The 21,826-nt window shown below is 41.6% G+C and overlaps 1 protein-coding gene across 1 annotated transcript; it reads right to left on the bottom strand.

Moving 5' to 3' along the window:
* Positions 1-111: 111 nt before the first annotated feature.
* On the bottom strand, positions 112-903 carry LOC122026487 (50S ribosomal protein L12, chloroplastic-like). The gene is made up of 2 exons (XM_042585228.1): positions 868-903; positions 112-818 (listed from the first exon to the last, which is right to left on the bottom strand). Exons 1-2 carry the CDS (start codon positions 901-903, stop codon positions 273-275), a joined length of 582 nt encoding a protein of 193 aa, XP_042441162.1. The 3' UTR covers positions 112-272.
* Positions 904-21,826: the final 20,923 nt, after the last annotated feature.

Raw genomic sequence — 21,826 nt, 5'->3', positions numbered from 1 at the left:
AAGTAATTGGAAAGTCGAGCAATTAGGTTGATACACCATGTTTGACCATCTTTTTAGCTCTGAAAATTGTAGCCCGAGGAATCCATTTTAACACACGAATTCTGAAGGGATAAACATAAGAATTTGTGGCCAATAATTCACCGAGACATAGTTCACGGATCGATAGCCGAAGCTAATTTAAATGAAAATTTGAACAAGGAAAAAAGAGGATCGGAAAAGCGTAAATTTGAAAATCTAACCATGAAACTTCTTTCGCTTTGATTCCTCCGAACTCATACGATCGAGACCTTTGCCCCAACCTCCTTGAGCTGCTTCTTGGCCTCTTCTGCCTCCTCCTTTGATGCGCCCTCCTTGAACTTCTTCGGAAGCCCCTCGATCAAGTCCTTGGCCTCCTTGAGGGGAAGGTTCGTCAGTGCTCGGACCACCTTGATGGTGGCGATCTTGGCGTTGCTTGGGACCTCCTCGATGACCACGTCGAACTCGGTCTTTTCCTCTACCGCCGCCTCTCCTCCGGAGGCCACGTCAGTGGCGGCTCCAGGAGCAACGGCGACAGCGGCGGGTGCGAAGGCGGCGACAGAGACGACGAGACGGTCCTGGAGGTGGTCGACGAGGCTGCGGACTTCCTCCAGTGTGAGGTTGGAGATGATGGTGCCGATCTCTTCGATCTTTGGAGAGACCGCAGCAGGCGGGCGGACGAAGGTGGCGCGGCGACAGCCACGATGGGGTAATAACTGGGCAGCGAACTTTAGGGCGTTGGAAGGGGATTCGGGCGAGGAGGAGGTGGTGGAAGGGGCGGAGTAGAGCCAACGCTTCAACGACTATGAGGAAGAGGAAAAGGATTACCTGCTGGATGATATCAGTGGTGACTTGATTCGGGGAAGCGTAAGCTGCTATCATAGGCATCGTCGAGTAACTCTTGGCTGATGGTTATGTATGCGGGGAGAAGAAGTATCGCGGCGTCAATAGACGGTGAGGATCAGCGTCGGGTTGGGAAGGAGGGGAAAGGGGAATCGGCAGTGGTGACCTAGCCTCACGCGAACAAAAAAACTCTTTGTTCGTGAGTTTTTTTCCGTGAAGTTAAAAAAAACTATTATTTTTTTTGGGATTCAACAACATTCAATAGACAACAGTTTAATAAAACTGTTGTATATTATCATGTAAGCAACGCTAAAAGACAACAGTTTTTTAAAACCGTTGTCTTTGACATACATTAGATAACAGTTTTTTAAAAATCATTATCTTTGACATACATTAGACAACAGTTTTTTAAGAATCGTTGTCTTTGACATACATTAGACAACAGTTTTTTAAAAACCATTGTCATTTAAAAAAAATTATGGTGAACAACAACGGTTTTCAATAAAACCGTTGTTAAATGGCAAAAAGACAACAGTTTCTCGAAAAACTGTTGTCTATTAGGTGTGGTTAAATCTAAAATTTCTTGTAGCGCGCTATCTTCTGACCAGACTCCTTCTCAAGGCTATTGGCCTTCTGACCCCATCGCTGTCCAGCCCCTTAGCTCACTCCCTCCTGCTCAACGGAAAATCAGGCGATCTCTTATCCGTTCCGATCCAGTCGGCTAGTCCTCTGCCCCTTCAGCGTCTGCTCAGTCTACACCGGGCGGGCACAAGATTATCAAGGCTATACTTCACCTACCGACGGAGGAATATCTGCAGGCGGCCGAACGGCCGGCGAGCCTCGAACACCAAATAACTATCCGGGGACCCCTAGCGAAGGTCTGGGAGGACGCTTGGGCGCGCATTGCTCTGATGCCCCCGGGGCTGCTCGGCAACAACCATATACAACAAGCCACTGGGGTAACTCTCATCCTAACATCCACTTTTTCATTTCCGTTCGGCACTGACTTTTTCCCCTCTGATCTTGTTGCAGTATTGGGTGGAAAGCATTGCGGTAAGCAACCGCCTGGCATTTTTAGAGGATGAGTTCAAGAAGCTCAAGGTTTATGGTGGGGCTCCCCCTCCGGGCCCCTCTTATGCCGAGTTGAAGGCGGACCTTGACAAGACCAAGAGACTGCTGGAGGCCGAGTAACATAAATCTTCTGGCTTGCAGACTATGGTGGATCGGCTCGAGACCCAGGTTAAGACATATGACCAAAAGATCAACTTGGCCACCACCAGGAAAAATAGGGCCGTTGTCGACCTAGAGGCAAAGAATGTCGAGGCTCGAGCACTCGAGTTGAAGGTCAAGGAGTTGACTGACCTGCTCACCGCCAAGAAGGCTGGCCGCTCGGCGGAGGTGATCGCTCTCCAGGGTGACTTGAAGACCTTTCAGGACGATCTTGAAGCCTCCCGAGCCACCCTTAAAGAATATCAGGAGGCCGAGCCTAACCGGTTCGCTGTCATGCGGCAGAATTATATTCGTTCGGAGAAATTCGTAGAGAAAGCCTGCACTCGACTTGTTCGTGCGTTTGAGTTGATCGTCACTGCCACGGTTAATTATCTGAAGACAGAGGGTCGTCTCCCTGAAGACTTCACCATTCCTGTCCATGACCACACCGAGCTTCTTACCACGATCCCTTATAATATCTTTGATTATCTAGAGTGAAGTCGTTGATATGTACTTGCCGTTCGGCCTATTTTAATATATGTACACGTCGTTCGACCTATTTTGATTAATGAACTCTTTCTGGGCCTTCCATTGTTTGCTTGTTCTCTCGCTGTGTATATCCGAGCGGGTTACCTATTTCCTCGATTACTAGTAAATTCATGAGAGTCTCATCTTTTGATCTTTGAGCTGCTGCTCGACAATCGAATTCAGGATCACCTCCTTTCCAGAGGACCCATGTTAGATTAAAACGATGCAAAGGCGGAGCTTTATAGTCGCCGCTCGAATCTGGGGTTTAACGTCACCGCTCGACGGTCTTCAGGTGGGGTATTTATGGTCACCGCTCCAACCCTGGAGTTTAACGTTGTCGCTCGACGGTCTTCCGATTGGGTATTTATAGCCGCCGGTTCGGCTCTAGCGTTTAACGTCGCCGCTTGACGGTCTTCAGGTCGGGTATTTATAGTCGCCGGTTCGGCTCTGACATTTAACGTCGCCGCTCGACGGTCTTCAGGCCGGGTATTTATAGCTGCTGGTTCGGCTCTGGCTTTTAACGTCGTCGCTCGACGGTCTTCAGGCCGGGTATTTATAGCCGCCGGTTCGGCTCTGGTGTTTAACGTGGCCGCTCAACGGTCTTCAGGCCGGGTATTTATAGCCGCTGGCTCGGCTCTAGCGTTTAACGTCGCCGCTTGACGGTCTTCAGGCCGAGTATTAATAGCCGCCGATTCGGCTCTGGCGTTTAACGTCACCGCTTGACGGTCTTCAGGCCGGGTATTTGTAGCCGCTAGTTCGGCTCTGGTGTTTAACGTCACCGCTCGACGATCTTCAGGCCGGGTATTTATAGCCGCTGGTTCGGCTCTGGCGTTTAACGTCGCCGCTCAACAGTCTTCAGGCCGGGTATTTATAACCGCCGGTTCGGCTCTAGCGTTTAACGTCGTCGCTCGACGGTCTTCAGGCCGGGTATTTATAGCCGCCGGTTTGGCTCTGGCGTTTAACGTCGCCACTCGACGGTCTTCAGGCCGGGTATTTATAGTCGTCGGTTCGGCTCTGGCGTTTAACGTCTCCACTCGACGGTCTTCAGGCCGGATATTTATAGTCATCGGTTCGGTTCTGACATTTAACATTGTCGCTCGACGGTCTTCAGGCCGGGTATTTATAGCCATTGGTTCGGCTCTGTCAATCTGGAGTTGGTCGAATGCCTTCTTGAAGATGATGTTGACCGAGCTGCTTGTGTCAATAAATATGCGGTGAATAGTGTAATTGGCTACTACTTTGATGATGAGAGCGTCGTCATGCGGTACTTCGACTCCCTTGAGGTCCCTCAGACCAAAGCTAATCTCGGGCCCGTTCGCCTTCTCTTCGCTGCAGCCCACAGCGTGGATCCTGTTAGTTAGAGTCCTAGAGCCAATCATTTGATGATTGTTGTATGGACTTGTTGTATCATATTCTTGTATATAAATAAAGGCATTTGTTTTTGGTTATTATACTTACTTGTATTGGTGCCAAATAATTAAGTATAATAGCGTCCTTGAGTAGAAGGTGTTGGAGCAATCCCAATGGTTAGTGGGACCATGTGTTTTGGTGTTTGGGCAAAGGGTTTAAGTTAGGTTTACCCTTGTTATTTGATATGTGTACTTGAGTTGTGCAGGACTGCAGGTGACACATGTGACTCAGGTTGACAGCTTCAGATCCGGTGAAGGATGGAGCATTTGAGGGACCATGGACAAGGCAGCAAGGACAATGGCCGAGGGAAGCGACTTCGAGGCATACGCGAAGGATGGCATTGGAGACAAGCCGTGGGCTTGGATGCATCCGAGGGACGAGAGCCAAAGGAAGTAGGCTTGAAGGCAAGAGGTCAAGGCTGCAAAGAAGAGTCAAATGAGTCGTGAGGGTACGAGTGCATGAGAGATTGTACTCGGAGTAAAATCCTAGTTTTAGGGGTTTACTGTAGCGGCACTGTAGCAGTTACTGTAGCACACTATAGCAGTTACTGTAGCGTACTGTAGCAGTCGACTGGTGTATGGACCAGTCGACTGATGCACTGTAGCAGAGAGTCGTTGAGATAGCCGTTGGGCTGGCACCAGTCGACTAGTGTATGGACCAGTCGACTGGTAACGGGCAAATCAGGTTCTGATTTGTTCCAAGCTCTATAAGAAGGAGCTTGGTATGGCCGGCCAAGGCGACGAAATTAGACTTGGTTAAAGCCTAATTAGTAGTCACAAGAGTTCTCAAGTGTTTGTGGAATCCAAGAGGTCTTGGTGTGTTGTGGTGAGGTTTCTCCACCCACAAGGAGCGACTTGAGATAGCCGGAGTTTCCGGGGGCTAATCCACCGAAGGATCGGGATCGTCCACCTTATGGACAGCCGTGGAGTAGGAGCATCATCTCCAAACCACGTTACATTGACGTGTATTGGTTTGCTAGTTCTTTTCTTATAGTGTTTAGCTTTCTACTTGTTTTAGTATTTGTATTTCCGCTTGCGCACTAACGAATACGTAGGAAGCGAGTTTTGGGGGTGCCGTCTATCCAACCCCCCTTCAAACCGGCCACCGATCCTCCAACAGAAGGTTCTTACCTATATCAATCGATTGGTTGAATCGATAGTGAGATGATATAGGGAACACTACTCTTAATCATTCCTAGTCGAGTATTAACATTCAGGGACAATGTTAATGCGACGAGATTAGCATGTAGGTCAACTCGATAACTTGATCTCACAAGTCATGGATATGGAGATATCAAGTTGACACATGGGTATGCATTGGAGAATGTATACTGAATGATCCGCCATGAGAAAGTATCATGGATCGTTATATGAGTGTCATATACTTTCTCATGTGGCTATTAGTATGACTACTAGTCCTTGGACTTGAAGTCACCATGGTTCCCTACATAAGGAGTTACATACTTTGGCTTCGTCAAACGTCACCCGTAACTAGGTGGACTATAAAGGCGATTACTGGGTATGTAACAAATTATGCGGAGGGATGTGAGTGATGTAGATGAGATCTATCCCTCCTATATGACGGGAGAGACATCGATATTCTTGATAGAGTGAGACCACTAAGTGCATGATCATGCCCAAATGAGTCAATATGAGATGTTGAGCTCATTTGATTGAGTGAGTCTACTTGGAGCTCAAGATTTAGATTGATTAGAGGATGACACGGTCTATGCCTCACATTGATCAATCTAGATGTCAAGGATAAAAGGACACTTGTCATATATTGTGAGGAGTCACAATTAGTAGTCACAAGGTGATGTTGGATCTCAACATTCTTATAACTTGGGTAGTAATGATGTGTTGCTAGATACCGCTCATTACTTATGCTTCTAAATAGGTTTAGGAGCATTGCCAACGTTACAAGAACCTATAGGGTCACACACAAAGGACAATTAGATGGAGATTAGGTTCATTTGATGAACCTAAAGGATTAGGTTCATTTGATGAACCTAAAGGATTAGGTTCATGTGATGAACCAAATTGGATTAAGAGTAATCCAAATTGTGCTAATTGAGTTGGACTCAATTTGGTTCATGTATTAAGTGAGTCTAATTTAGACTTAGACTCATTTAATTAATTTAATTCAATGAATAGAGATTCGTTAAATTAAAATTGACTTGAACCAATGGTTAGATTAGATCAACCAAGGGAGAGAAGTGGTCAAGTTTGACTTGACATAAGTAGGAAGATGAAGAGTTAAGTTTTGACTTGACTTTGACTTGACCAATGCCACACCATCAAGGCTTCTTCATTTGGTCAAGTTTGACTTGACCAAATGCCACCTCATGGGAGTTACCAAGAGTGGTGACTCTTGATATTCCATGGGGGTTACAAGCCTTGATGTGGCCGGCCACTTAAAGATGAAATTTAGTGCATTTTGTGTGCTAATTGATTTCATCTTCTTCCTCCTCTCAAGCTCTCATCTTCTTCTCCCTCTCCTCCACCTCCTTGGACGAAACTTCTAAGGGTGCTAGCACACCTTTTAGTTGTTTTCTCCATCATTTGTTCGTGTGGATACACATAGAGGAGTATCTACTTTGATACTCTCGAGATCCGGCGAACCTTGGACGAGCGAGATACGCGAAGGACATCGCATCAAGGATAAACTCTTCTCCTTGTAGATATAGTGTAGATCTAGGTTAGAAAACTCATATTCGAAGTTTTACGAAATTTATTTCTTTGCACGAATCCGTGGCATGGGAATTTCGGGATTTTCGCAACGTAAAAAGCGGTTTTTGCGGTCCGAAATACCCAACAGTGATATCAGAGCATCGTGCGAAGCGAGTATGAGTTTTAATTTGTATTTTTATGAAAATTACAGATCTGTAACTTTCTGTGATTTTATGTTTTTTTATAGTTTTTATGGGTATTTTTCTCGTAGAAGTGAAGCACAAGTGTTTAAACACTTGTAGGCTTCGACTACCGAGAAGATTTTTCTGAAACGGCAAGGTTTCGCCCCAAATCATTTTGGGACAGCAGGCTAAGGCGCTGTAGGATCGCTAAGGAACACTCGTGATGGTTATATCGCGGGTAGGGGCGCTGCCCCTGACCTCGCAAGGGGCTTCGTTCCGCGATTGCGCCCGAAAATCGCTAAACGGGACCGCCGGGAATTTTTACTCATAAAAATTGTAAAAATTGTAATAAAAATTACAGAAATTTATAGAAATTGCATAATTTAGAATTATGTATTATTTTGTGATGGTCATGGCTCAAAAGACCTAATTTGATTGGATATTGTGTGTTGTAATTCATAATACGGCCTGCGTGCCGTCATGCGATTGTGCGTGTTGTATATTTGATACGCGACCTGCGCGTCGTGTCTTTCTATTTATTTATTCTTGTTGTAAATAGTTTAGACTCGAATGTAACTCGAGTTTCACTCTTTGTAATGTACAAAAACAAGGCGGTGGAAGGTCCACTCGAGACGGAGTTACGAGGAGGACGCGAGCAACACAAGGTGGTCAAAGGAAGGAGCTTGAGAAGCTGTTGACCTTAGGTTGATCATCCGATCTTCTCATTGGCTTGAGAAGATCGTAGTAGGGCCAAGACTAATCATAATAATATTTAATTAATTGCTTGTGTGTGTATATGTGATGCATGCTAGAATAAGTAATTAATTAGCGCCTTAACGATTAGATTAGATCTAAATCGCATACATGATACGCCCTAACGATTAGATTAGATCTAAATTGAGTATATGATACACCTCGTCAATTAGATTAGATCTCAATCGCGTCAACTCGTAATGCCTACCATGCCATGATACCTATCATTACCTCGATCACATGTAGTTGTTGAATCTGCCAAAGCATAGCAACACATATTATCTTAGTAGGGTACGGAGGGACAATCTTGGTCCCGCCTATCAATGCATGGGTGAGTAAAACTCAATTAGATTTAGTATAACTAGTTAAATCAAGTTTAACTGTAGGCATTTATCCAATAGTTGGAAGATAGGACAAAATCACGTTTATATTAACTCTTGGGCGTATTAGCCAAAGCTAACTCGAGTTTTAATATAAATGCAGATCATGATCATATAAACAAGAGTTGCATAGAGATGTAATTGGTAATTAGTTACCTACCGATCATACTAAGTCTTGGGCGATTTAGCCAAAGCTAACTCAGGGCATAGTATGATGTGGATCTTGTCCCACATGAATTATAGAAATTAGTGGGAGCATAATTTAATTAAAGACCTAATTAGATGATTAATTGGAATATGATATTTATTTTCTGTATTTTTTTCTGTTGTAGATTACCATGACGTCAAACACGAACACCTTCTCTCCGCGTTCTGTCCTTAACAAGGACAAGTTCAACGGAGTAAATTTCCTGGACTGGTACAAGAATCTGAGAATAGTTTTCACCCAAGAACGTAAACTGTACGTTCTAGAGCAGTCCATTCCGGAGGCTCCTCCTGCCAATGCCACGCGAGCAGACAAAGATGCTTACAAGAAGCATCAAGATGACGCATTAGATGTATCATGTCTAATGCTCGCGACCATGAACTCTGAGCTTCAGAAGCAACATGAGTTAATGGGTGCTTATGATATGGTTGAACATCTTCGTCAACTATATCAAGGACAAGCGCGGCATGAGAGATTTGAGATCTCAAGGGCACTATTTTAGTGCAAGATGTCAGATGGGGCTCCCGTAGGTCCATATGTACTCAAGATGATTGGGTACATAGAGAATCTACAGAGGTTGGGATTCCCACTTGGCCAAGAGCTGACCACTGACCTGATCTTGCAGTCTTTGCCAGAGAGCTACAGTCAATTTGTCATGAACTACAACATGAACGAAATTGACAAGCCACTGCCCGAACTGCTTAGTATGTTACGAACTGCTGAGCATAACCTTAAGAAGGTTAAGCCCAACTCTATTCTGATGGTTCAGAAACACAAGAGCAAGGGCAAGCCTAAAGGCAAGGGAAAGTCCCAAGCCAAGGGTAAAGGCAAGGCACTGAAGCCTAAAGGAGGGGTCGCCAAGGATGCTACCTGCTTCCATTGCGGTCAGACCGGGCACTGGAAGAGGAACTGCAAAGTCTACCTGGAAGATCTTAAGAAGAAGAGAAGTGAGACTTCCACTTCAGGTATATATGTAATATAAGTCAATCTATCTATTTCTTCATCATGGGTATTAGATACCGGATGTGCTTCTTGTTGGTGCAATATCCCTTAGGTCAAGGTTGACTGGGTTGACCAAGCTTGGTCTTGGTCATAGTTTCGATGTTTGACAATACATGTAGACACATGGACAATGCAGGTGCAGTTGTTCATATGGGGAGATTCTGATCAGGGACTGATCAGTGTGAATGAAGAAGAGTCAAGTAGGTATACCTGACTGGAAGGAAACCCTGGTGAGTGAAGCCAGGTGAAAGTCCTAGTGAGTGAAGCTAGGCAGATGGAAATCCTGGTGAGTGAAGCCAGGTGAAAGTCCTAGTGAGTGAAGCTAGGCAGTATGGAAGTCCTGGTGAGTGAAGCCAGGCAGATGGAAATCCTGGTGAGTGAAGCCAGGTGAAAGTCCTAGTGAGTGAAGCTAGGCAGATTGAAAACCCTAGTGAGTGAAGCTAGGTAAAAGCCCAAGTAGGTCAAGAGAGTGACCGGATACTTGGCATGAAAGAAAAGTCCAAGTAGGTCAAGAGAGTGACCGGATACTTGGCATGAAAGAAAAGTCCAAGTGGGTCAAAGGGATTGACCGGACACTTGGTGAGGGAGTCCTAGCAGGTCAAGGGAGTGACTAGATGCTAGGCATGACGTACCAACAGGTTAAGGTTGACCGGATGTTGGTTTGGGAGGTTTGGGACTTGGTTTTGGGCAAAAACCAAGTGCTGGATCGATCAGTGGATCGATCCAGACCTTTCCCAGCGAACAGAAAGCCTCTGGATCGATCAGTTGATCGATCCAGAGGTCTCAATCGATCAGTGGATCGATTGGGACGCTGCTGCTTCGCGCGATAAGCGCTGGATCGATCCGTGGATCGATCCAGGCATTTTTCCAGAGCACAGAAGCGCTCTGGATCGTTCTGTGGATCGATCCAAAGCCTCCCCGATCAATTGGGAAAAATCGAATCGATCGGGATCCGACCGTTGAGTTGTATTTGAGCCGCAGGCGAGCGTTGTCTTCGGCACTTCTTCACCGATTCATCTCAGATCTTCACCAGCTCCTCCACAGCTCTTCTCAAGCTCGAGATCGCCAGTTCTTAAAGGTTCTTGGAGGCTCTTCCAAGTCAAGAGGCGGATCAAAGCAAGAAGGAGAAACTAGGGTTAGGGTTTGTGCACTCATTGTAAGCTTGTAAGCTTGTATTTCTTTACTACCCTATCTTCTTCTTGTATTGAGTCTTGTAGGGTTTCTCCGCCCTTGATAGTTACCATAAAGGAGAGTTTCATTAGTGGAGGGTCTATGTGTTGGTGTGGATCCTTGGACTAGTCACATCTTGTGAGGTGGATACCAAGTAAACCAACCGTGTTAGCGTTGTGTGATTTATTTCTGTATTTTCCGCTGCACATCTTCGAAGAAACAAGCAACGGCAAACAACGGGCACACGACGAGCTATTCACCCCCCCTCTAGCTACTTTGGTTCCTAACAAGTGGTATCAGAGCAAGGTCGCTCTTCACCGGAATCATCGCCGGAAGGGTCAAGCATAACAAGAAAAGCTAGAGGGCGAAGAAGTTGGAGCAAATTCATCAAAGTCAAAGAAATCAAAAGGCTCAACTTCAAGATGCAATTCCAAGATGGACTTGGATTTGACACAAGGGTGGCTCCACCATACACATCCACAAGCTTCGATTCTTAGAGATCAAGAATCGAAATTTTTTTGATGATGGAGATAGAGCAATGGTTTGCTCTCATGGAAGGATTTGAAGCTCCAACAAACTCCAAGGGCAAGCCTCTCAAGAAAAGCAAATGGAGCCAAGAGCAAGTTCAAAGGAGCAAGGCAAACAATAAAGTGACCAAGCTTTTGGTCAACTTATTGCCAAGCAATATTTTGGCTCAAGTTGGAGAATTCAAGGATGCCAAGGAGCTTTGGAGCAAGTTGGCTTTAATCCATGAGATCCCCTCCACTGTACCGAATCAAGAGGAATCCAAAGAGGGCGACTCAATGGATCAAGATCAAGAGGAGGACTCCGAAGTTGAGAGATGCTCAACTTCCGAAGAAGAAGTCCAAGAGGAAGCTTCATCCTCAAAGGAGTGCAATCAAAAGAGCAAGGAAGTAGTATATTCCTTGTTTCATGTACAAGAGGATGAAGAAGAAGGAGAAGCCTCCGCCTCTAAGATTGAGGGGGAGCAATCTTCATTGACACCGGATCAAGAAGAAGGAGAATCCTCCACATCCGGGTCAAGAGAAGAAGAGGATGAAGAAGCGTCCACCTCCACAAGTCAAGCAAAATCAAATGGAGGAGTATCAAGTTTGGATCAAGAGGAAGCTTCTACCTCCGGATCCAAAGGAAAAGATGTCACCCCTACAAGAAAAGGTATAAATACTTCAATTAATAATAAAAATCATATTATATGCTTTGAATGTAGGGAACATGGGCACTACAAGAGCAAGTGCCCCAAATTGGCCAAGAAAAAGGGCCAAGTGGCACCTAAGGGCAAGGAGAAGCCAAAGGAGACCATCCCCGGAACAAAGAAGAGCAAGGAGCACATTGTGTGTTTCTCTTGCAATAAAAAGGGGCATTACCGGAGTCAATGCCCTAAGGGGAAGAAGATGGTCAAGGCTCAAGGAGGAAGCTCAAGTCAAGGGGGAGCCTCTAAGGTAAAAAGGTGTTGGTTGCTACTCGGAAAGCCTAGAGGTTCCACTGTACAAAAATTTTGTACAAAGGTCTGAACCTTTTCCTAGCTACCATGTGTTCTTTTAAATTAAATTTTGGATCGCCTGCGGAACTTAACACGTTTGATCCAAAACTTAATCTATTTGTTCTTTTAGGTTTTGACTTGGATCTCCTGCGGAACTTAACACGTTCGACCCAAATCACCTTAAGTTATTAATTCCATTAAATATTAATTTCCATAATTGGTTCCCAGTACTGACGTGGCGAGGCACATGGCCTTCTTGGATATGGGAGCAACCACCACCGACTAGACAAAACCTTTTATAGAAATCTAATATTTAATTTCCTAAAATAACTTTAGGTTAACCGAAAAGAACAATCAAATCACAAGGAAAAATAAAACAAAAGAACACAACTTCGAAAAACATATTCGAAATACTAGAATCGTAAGCCTCTTGTATTTGGTATTATTTCCATAAATAACTAGCATGATGCGGAAAGAAAAATTACTAGTTATACCTTTTAGAAAGACCTCTTGATCTTCTACCGTATTCCTCTTCTAACCTCGGATGTTGTGTGGGCAACGATCTTCCGAGATGAGAAACCACCAAGCACCTTCTTCTTCTCCTAGCTAGGTTCGGCCAATCACAAAGAAGCTTCACCAAGGACGAAGAACAAAACACCAACCAAACTCCAAGGGATACAAGCTTTCTCTCCTTCTTCTTCTTCTTCTCCAAGTAGTATCCGGCCACCACAAGAACTCCAAGCAAGAGATAAGTTTCGGCCACCACAAAAGAGGAAGAAAAGAAGAGGATGGCCGGCCACAATAATTTTCTTCAAGGATGAAGAATTTCGGCCACCACCAATGCTCCAAGGGATGCTAGAGACTAGACTTGCTTTCTCTCCTTCTTCTCCTTCCTTGATCCGGCCACAAACAAAAGCTCCACCAAGAAGATAGGTTTCGGCCAACAAGAGGAGAAGAGAGAAAGGGAAGGGCCGGCCACCACACCAAGGAAAAGAAGAGAGGAAAAATAATAGAGGTTGTTCCCATGAAGGCACCCTCACCTCTTCTTTTATATTCCTTGGCCTAGGCAAATTAGGAAATTTAATTACAAAATTTCCTTAATTCTTTTGCCATGTAAAGAAAAATTATTTTAATTAAAACAATTTTCTTCTTTTAAACACAATGGCCGGCCACTTAAAAAACAAAACAAGGAGAGTTTTAATTAATTAAAACTTCCTAATTTGTCTCCAGAAATTTTATAAAAAATTTCTCCAATAATTTTTATCCCTTTTATGATTGGTTTATAAAAAGAAATTTCTATAATTTTAATTTTTCAACATGTGAATAATTTATAAAGAAGAGAAATAAAATATCCTTTCTAATCTACAAATAAGGAAAGAGATTTAATCTTTTCTTTAATCTTTTAAGAGATATTTTAATTTTAATCTCTTCAATAAATTATATCTTTCACATAAGAAAATTTTAAAATTAAAATTCTTTTAATTAAATAGGGCGGCCACCTAAGCTTGGGTTCAAGCTAGGGCCGGCCACCCATGAACCAATGGTTTGGCCGGCCCTAGCTTGATCCTCAAGCTAGCTTGGCCGGCCCCTATAACATGGGTATGAAGGTGGGTATAGGTGGGTATAGTACTCTACAAATAAGAGGCTACGATAGGGACCGAGAGGAGGAATTGGTTTTGGTCTCCCGATAAAATTAAGCATCCCGTGTTCGCCCCGAACACACAACTTAATTTTATCAATAATAATTCATTCCACTAGAGAACTATTATTGAACTACCGCACCAATCCCAAATTACATTTTTGGGCTCCTTCTTATTATGAGCGTGTTAGTCTCCCTGTGTTTAAGATATCGAATGTCCACTAATTAAGTGAGTTACTGACAACTCATTTAATTAATATCTAAGTCCAAGAGTAGTACCACTCAACCTTATTATCATGTCGGACTAAGTCCACCTGCAGGATTTAACATGACAATCTTTATGAGCTCCTCTTGAGGACATTATCAACCTAGTATCTCTAGGACACAGTTTCCTTCTATAATCAACAACACACACTATAAGCGATATCATTTCCCAACTTATCGGGCTTATTGATTTATCGAACTAAATCTCACCCATTGATAAATTAAAGAAATAAATATCAAATATATGCTCTTGTTATTATATTAGGATTAAGAGTACACACTTCCATAATAACCGAGATCTTTGTTTCTTTATAAAGCCAGTATAAAAGAAACGACCTCAAATGGTCCTACTCAATACACTCTAAGTGTACTAGTGTAATTATATAGTTAAGATAAACTAATACCTAATTACACTACGACCTTCCAATGGTTTGTTCCTTTCCATTATGGTCGTGAGTTACTGTTTATAATTTATAAGGTACTGATAACATGATCCTCTGTGTGTGACACCACACACCATGTTATCTACAATATAAATTAATTGAACAACTACATTTATCATAAATGTAGACATTTGACCAATGTAATTCTTATTTCTAGATAAATGTTTATACCAAAAACTAGGCTTTTAGTATACACTCTAACAAAAGGAAGGTAGCTTTTATTGAGCCTACCCCTTTAAATTATGGTAAAAAGCATGATAGTTCTAACTTATATCATTTTAATGCTATTTACCATGAAAATAGGAAGCATGATAGCGTTAAGGAAAAACATATAGCTTTTCATGCTAAAACCACTACACCTAGGGCTAGGAATGTAGGTAAAAGTCTAGGCAAAAACTCTAAGGATTTTAGCTACAAGCCTAGAAATAAAAATGCTCATAAATTAAATGGAAAACCAAAAACTAAGGACTTAGTGATAGAAAATCAAGTCTTGAGGTCAAGGCTTGATAAAATGGAAAAGACCCTAAAAAGAATGGAAAATATCCTAAAAGGGCAAAATGAGCATAGCCTAGGTCTAGGGGTACAAAAGTCATTCAATGGCCATAGAGGTTTGGGATACAAACTCAAAGCCAAAAAGGATGTGCCTAATTATCATAGGGTTCCATATAGTTATGGAACAAGCCCTAAGTCTAGTGGGCAAGCCAAAAATACAAGGGAAGATATCCCTAGAAGTATCTTTGCAATCAAAGTGACCAAGGCTTCTAAGAAGCCCAACAAGGTCACTAGGAAGGTATCTAGGGAAGTTATCACTAGTGAGTACCTAGAGCATCCAAGGAGCACCAATAGGTGTTGGGTTCCTAGGAGCATTTTCTCTACCCCATAGATGGGTTAGAGAGTGTCAACTCCGATTAGAAGGGTAGTTAACCCAACTTTGAGGAAATTGACACTCAAGGAGCATTTTCAAGGTTTTTGTTAATCTTTGAAAATGAAATGGAATTATTATTTACTCTTTGAAAGAGTAAAATGTGCCTAATGGTGAAAAATTGATTTTATCTTAAATGGCATAAATTGAGAAAACCTAGAGAAATACCAAGTTGGGATTTTGGTATGTTCTTAGGAAATTGAAGGCATTTTAAGTCTTAATTTAAAAGTGCTACTCTTGTGGAAAAATGAAATATGCCAACATTTGAGGAATATGTTTAATTTCAATTGGCATAAATTAATCAAGGGAATTAGAAATGCCAATTTAGGTTTTGGCACTTCTTTGAAGCATTTAGGGCAATCTAGGTTTAACGTTTTAAGTTAAAACAAGTGGAAATAGCTAAGTGATTAAGGATACTTAGATAGGAAATCTAGGTATATTTTATTTATGCTAAACCTTGCTCATGATTGTTTGCCCATTATATGCCATGACATCATGTTTTATTTGTGCATTCATGACTTATTATGAAAAGCTCAAAAATACCATGTCATGACATACATACATCATGTAGTTATAGGAAATTTTCTTCTGAAAATTATTTCTTTTTGATGTATGCCATAACATTATCATGCATTAAATTTAATTCCTTGTAATTAAGGACAAATGACATTTAACAACACTTATTAACAAGTGACATCCTAGGTGGATGTTTAATATCTCTAAAATGCCTAGATAGATATGCATGATCCCTAGAATAGGGCAAAAAACCAAAATCTCACATCTCACAAGACCTATAAGATGACTTGTATGTGTTTTAGTGCACATTAGATACAAGTGAGATGTTAGGATGATGAACAAAACTCAATATGTTGATTTAGTGCATTCTTTTGAGTTTTAAGTTCATCAAAACACATAGTTATGTGTTTTCCCATCATTGGGAAAGCTAATGTACAAGTCATGTGCATTAAGCCCAAGGAACATGGTGGGATATTGGTTTGAAAATGTTTTCAAAATAATTTTGGAAAACCTTGGTGAAGGCTATCTTTTGATAGTAATCACCATTGAATAGTTAGACACAAACTTGAAGAAAACACTAGAGTTTTTGCAAGTTGTCAAGTTTGTGTCAATCTTTGAAAATATGAAGTATTTTCATAGAAAACTAATTTTCCTTGATAGTATATGTCCTAAATAATGCCTACACGAAATTTCATGATTTTTGGATTTTTGTAGAATTTTCTAGGGATGTCTGAAGTTGGCTGATTTTAAAATTCAGCAACTATCAAAGCTCCGATCGATCCATGGATCGATTGGAGTGCTTGAATCGATCCATGGATCGATTCAGAAGGCAAGTCTCCCGCGAGCAGAAGCTCGCTGGATCGATCAGTCGATCGATCCAAGAAGTCTGAATCGATCAGTGGATCGATTCAGAAAGGTTTAATCGATTGGAACCCAACTCTAATCGATCCAAGTTGCTGATTTTGGCTGGGAAAGCCTGATTTCGGCATCTTTAAACCTATTTTAGTCTAGGTAACCTTTCCAAACCCCTAAAAATACATTTGTATACATTCAAAGGGTGTTTTCATGTGAAAACAAGGATGGATTAGTTAAGGAATGCTAAGTTGAAGTTTAGGTTGAGGTTTGTTTCAAATTTTGAATATTTGAACCTCAAAAATTCTACAATAGGGTTTCCTAAAGTTTTAGGGATTCCAAGTCATTGTTGGTGCAATGACAGAAGTTACCACCATGTCTTTAGGGGGAGGGACTCTTTAAAGGCATGAAAACTATTTTTCATAAACCTTGGAAGGTGGTTAACCTTCCGTTAAGTGAATAATGCTCAAGGATGGGCATTTGCCTACATTGAGGAAGAATGTAGGGTTAAGGATAAATGAAGGGTACGGGACCTTCATTATCGTGTTGGTCACAACGAGTGACGTTGTGAACAACGATGAGCAACTCTTCAGGGGGAGAGTTTTCAACAATGGGGCATTTGTTGAAGTGTGTCCAAAATTGAGGCACGAGTTTATGTGTGCTCAGAGATGGGTTGATGTGTGCCAATAGGGGGAGAATGTGTGGTTTAAGTTAGGCCTTCATTACCTATGGGGGAGGTCATAGGGGGAGAATGAAGGGAACCAACATTCATAACATTCATAGTTTGGCATGAATGGAGTTAAGGCTATGGGATTAGCTTAACTCAGAATGGTCCAAACTTAAAGGTATTGCCAAACATCAAAAAGGGGGAGATTGTTGGTGCAATATCCCTTAGGTCAAGGTTGACTGGGTTGACCAAGCTTGAGTCTTGGTCATAGTTTCGATGTTTGACAATACATGTAGACACTGTTAGAGTGTATACTAAAAGCCTAGCTTTTGGTATAAATATTTATCTAGAAATAAGAATCACATTGGTCAAATGTCTACATTTATGATAAATGTAGTTGCTCAATTAATTTATATTGTAGATAACATGGTGTGTGGTGTCACACACAGAAGATCATGTTATTGGTTCATTATAAATTATAAACAGTAGCTCACGACCAAGATGGAAAGGAATAAATCATTGGAAGGTCGTAGTGTAATTAGGTATTAGTTTATCTTAACTATATAATTACACTAGTACACTTAGAGTGTATTGAGTAGGACCAATTGAGGTCGTTCCTTTTATACTGACTTTATGAAGGAACAAAGACCTCAGTTATTATGGAAGTGTGTGCTCTTAATCCTAATATAATAACAAGCACATATATTTGATATTTATTTCTTTAATTTATCAATGGGTGAGATTTAGTTCGATGAATCAATAAGCCCGATAAGTTGGGAAATGATATCACTTATAGTGTGTGTTGTTGATTATAGAAGGAAACTGTGTCCTAGTGATCTAGGTTGAGAATGTCCCCAAGAGGAGCTCATAAGGATTGTCGTGTTAAACTCTGCAGGTGGACTTAGTCCGACATGACGATGAAGTTGAGTGGTACTACTCTTGGAGCTAGATATTAATTAAGTGAGTTGTCAGTAACTTACTTAATTAGTGGATTTTTGTTATCTTAAACACAGGGAGACTAACACACTCATAATAAGAAGGAGCCCAAAATGTAATTTGGGATTGGTGCGGTAGTTCAATAATAGTTCTCTAGTGGAATGAATTATTATTGATAAAATTAAGTTGTGTGTTAGGGGCGAACGGATGCTTAATTTTATCGGAGACCAAAACAATTCCTCCTCTCGGTCCCTATCGTAGCCTCTAGTATATAGAGATTTATACCCACCATACCCACCTTCTTACCCATCCAATGGGGCCAAGCTAGCTTGGAACCCAAGCTAGGGCCGCCAAGACCAAGTGGATGAGCCATGTGGGTGGCAGGCCAAAGCTTGGGTCCCAAGCTTAGGTGGCACCACTAGAATATTAAAAAGATTTTATTAAAATTATTTCTTATGTGGATATCATGATTTTAAAAAAGAGTTTAAAAATTAAAAATTTCCTTTTATAGCTTTCTACAAAAGATTAAGAGAAGAGATTAATCTCTTTCCTTATTTGTAGTTTAAAAGGATGGTTTTAATTTTTGGTAAAAACTTTCCTTATTTGTAAATCATCTAACATGTTTAAAAGAGAGTTTAAAATTTGAAATCTTTCCTTATTTGTTGATTAAAGGGGATTTTAAATTTTAAGAAAACTTTCCTTTTTAACCATGTTCATGATTTAAAAGAGAGTTTAAAATTAAATATTCTCTTTTATAAGTTTCTACAAAAGATTAAGAAAAGATTTGATATCTTTCCTTATTTGTAGATTAAAAGATATTTTAATTTTTAGAGATAACTTTCTTTTTATCCACATGTTTAAAAAAAAGATTTTAATTTATTAAATTTCCTTTTTATAAACCAATCATAAAGGGATTAAAATTATTGGAGAATTTTTTATAAATTTCTGGAGACAAATTAGGAAGTTTTAATTAATTAAAACTCTCCTTGTTTGTAGCTTTTATATGGCCGGCCAAATAAAATTGAGAAAGAAAATTATTTTTAATTAAATAAATTTTCCTTTTCAATGGCAAAAGAATTAAGGAAGTTTTTATTAAAATTTCCTTATTTGCCAAGATCAAGGATTATAAAAGAGGGGGTAGAGGAGGCTTCAAGACTAACGAATCTATTCTATTTTTCTCCTTCTTCTCTTCTTCGTCTCTTTGTGGCCGAACCTCTTCATGCTCATGGAGTTTTAATTGGTGGCCGGATCTAGCTTGAGGAAGAAGGAGAGAAAGCTTACATCCCTTGGAGCTTGGTTGGTGGAAAAGATCTTCATCTTTTGGAAGCTTTGTGCTTGGCCGAAATTTGAAGAAAGGAGAAGGTGCTTTGGTGGTTTCTCATCTCGGAAGATCGTTGCCCACACAACGTCCGAGGTTAGAAGAGGAATACGGTAGAAGATCAAGAGGTTTTTCTAAAAGGTATAACTAGTATTTTTTCTTTCCGCATCATACTAGTTATTTTTGGAAATAATACTAAATACAAGAGGCATATGATTCTAGAGTTTCGAATTTGTTTTCGATATAGTGTTCTTTTGTTTTTCTTTTCCTTGTGATTTGATTGTTCTTTTCGGTTAACCTAAAGTTATTTTAGGAAATTAAATATTAGCTTTTCATAAAAGGTTTTGTCTAGTCGGTGGTGGTTGCTCCCATATCCAAGAATGACATGTGCCTCGCCATGTCAGTACTGGGAACCAATTATGGAAATTAATATTTAATGGAATTAATAACTTAAGGTGACTTGGGTCGAACGTCTTAAGTTCCGCAGGAGATCCAAGTCAAAACCTAAAAGAACAAATAGATTAAGTTTTGGATCAAACGTGTTAAGTGCCGCAGACGATCCAAAATTTAATTTAAAAGAACACATGGTAGCTAGGAAAAGGTTCAGACATTTGTACAAAATTTTTGTACAGTGGAACCTCTAGGTTTTCCGAGTAGCAACCAATAGACACATGGACAATGCAGGTGCAGTTGTTCATATGAGGAGATTCTGATCAGGGACTGATCAGTGTGAATGAAGAAGAGTCAAGTAGGTATACCTGACTGGAAGGAAACCCTGGTGAGTGAAGCCAGGTGAAAGTCCTAGTGAGTGAAGCTAGGCAGATGGAAATCCTGGTGAGTGAAGCCAGGTGAAAGTCCTAGTGAGTGAAGCTAGGCAGTATGGAAGTCCTGGTGAGTGAAGCCAGGCGGATGGAAATCCTGGTGAGTGAAGCCAGGTGAAAGTCCTAGTGAGTGAAGCTAGGCAGATTGAAAACCCTAGTGAGTGAAGCTAGGTAAAAGCCCAAGTAGGTCAAGAGAGTGACCGGATACTTGGCATGAAAGAAAAGTCCAAGTAGGTCAAGAGAGTGACCGGATACTTGGCATGAAAGAAAAGTCCAAGTGGGTCAAAGGGATTGACCGGACACTTGGTGAGGGAGTCCTAGCAGGTCAAGGGAGTGACTAGATGCTAGGCATGACGTACCAACAGGTTAAGGTTGACCGGATGTTGGTTTGGGAGGTTTGGGACTTGGTTTTGAGCAAAAACCAAGTGCTGGATCGATCAATGGATCGATCCAGACCTTTCCCAGCGAACAGAAAGCCTCTGGATCGATCAGTTGATCGATCCAGAGGTCTCAATCGATCAGTGGATCGATTGGGACGCTGCTGCTTCGCGCGATAAGCGCTGGATCAATCCGTGGATCGATCCAGGCATTTTTCTATAGCACAGAGCACTCTGGATCGATCCGTGGATCGATCCAAAGCCCCCCCGATCGATTGGGAAAAATCGAATCGATCGGGACCGACCGTTGAGTCGTATTTGAGCCGCAGGCGAGCGTTGTCTTCGACACTTCTTCACCGATTCATCTCAGATCTTCACCAGCTCCTCCACAGCTCTTCTCAAGCTCGAGATCGCCAGTTCTTGAAGGTTCTTGGAGGCTCTTCCAAGTCAAGAGGCGGATCAAAGCAAGAAGGAGAAACTAGGGTTAGAGTTTGTGCACTCATTGTAAGCTTGTAAGCTTGTATTTCTTTACTACCCTATCTTCTTCTTGTATTGAGTCTTGTAGGGCTTCTCCGCCCTTGGTAGTTACCATAAAGGAGAGTTTCATTAGTGGAGGGTGTGTGTGTTGGTGTGGATCCTTGGACTAGTCACATCTTGTGAGGTGGATATCAAGTAAACCAACCGTGTTAGCGTTGTGTGATTTGTTTCTGTATTTTCCGCTGCACATCTTCGAAGAAACAAGCAACGCCGAACAATGGGCACGCGACAAGATATTCACCCCCCCCCCCTCTAGCTACTTTTGGTCCTAACACTTCTCACATTTGTACTAATGTGCAGGCGTTGAGAAATAGCAGGGCATTGATGAAGGGCGAAGTGGACCTACAAGTAGGCAATGGAGCACGGGTTGCTGCTGTTGCTGTAGGGATTTATTTTCTATCTCTGCCCTCTGGGCTTGTATTAGAGTTGGATGATTGTTGTTATGTGCCTACTTTGACTAAGAACATTATATCAGTTTCTTATTTGGACAAGAAAGGGTTTTCATTTATAATAAAGAACAAATGTTGTTCAGTTTATTTAAATGATATGTTCTATTATAGTGCACCTCTGATAAACTGACTCTATATTCTAGACCTTGAGAGCCCTATTTATAACATAAATACCAAGAGGTTCAAGTCAAATGACATGAACCAAACCTATCTTTGGC

This window comes from Zingiber officinale, chromosome 10A, assembly GCF_018446385.1.
Source record: "Zingiber officinale cultivar Zhangliang chromosome 10A, Zo_v1.1, whole genome shotgun sequence".
Classification (NCBI taxonomy): Eukaryota; Viridiplantae; Streptophyta; class Magnoliopsida; order Zingiberales; family Zingiberaceae; genus Zingiber; species Zingiber officinale.
This window is presented reverse-complemented; position numbering and strand designations above follow the sequence as displayed.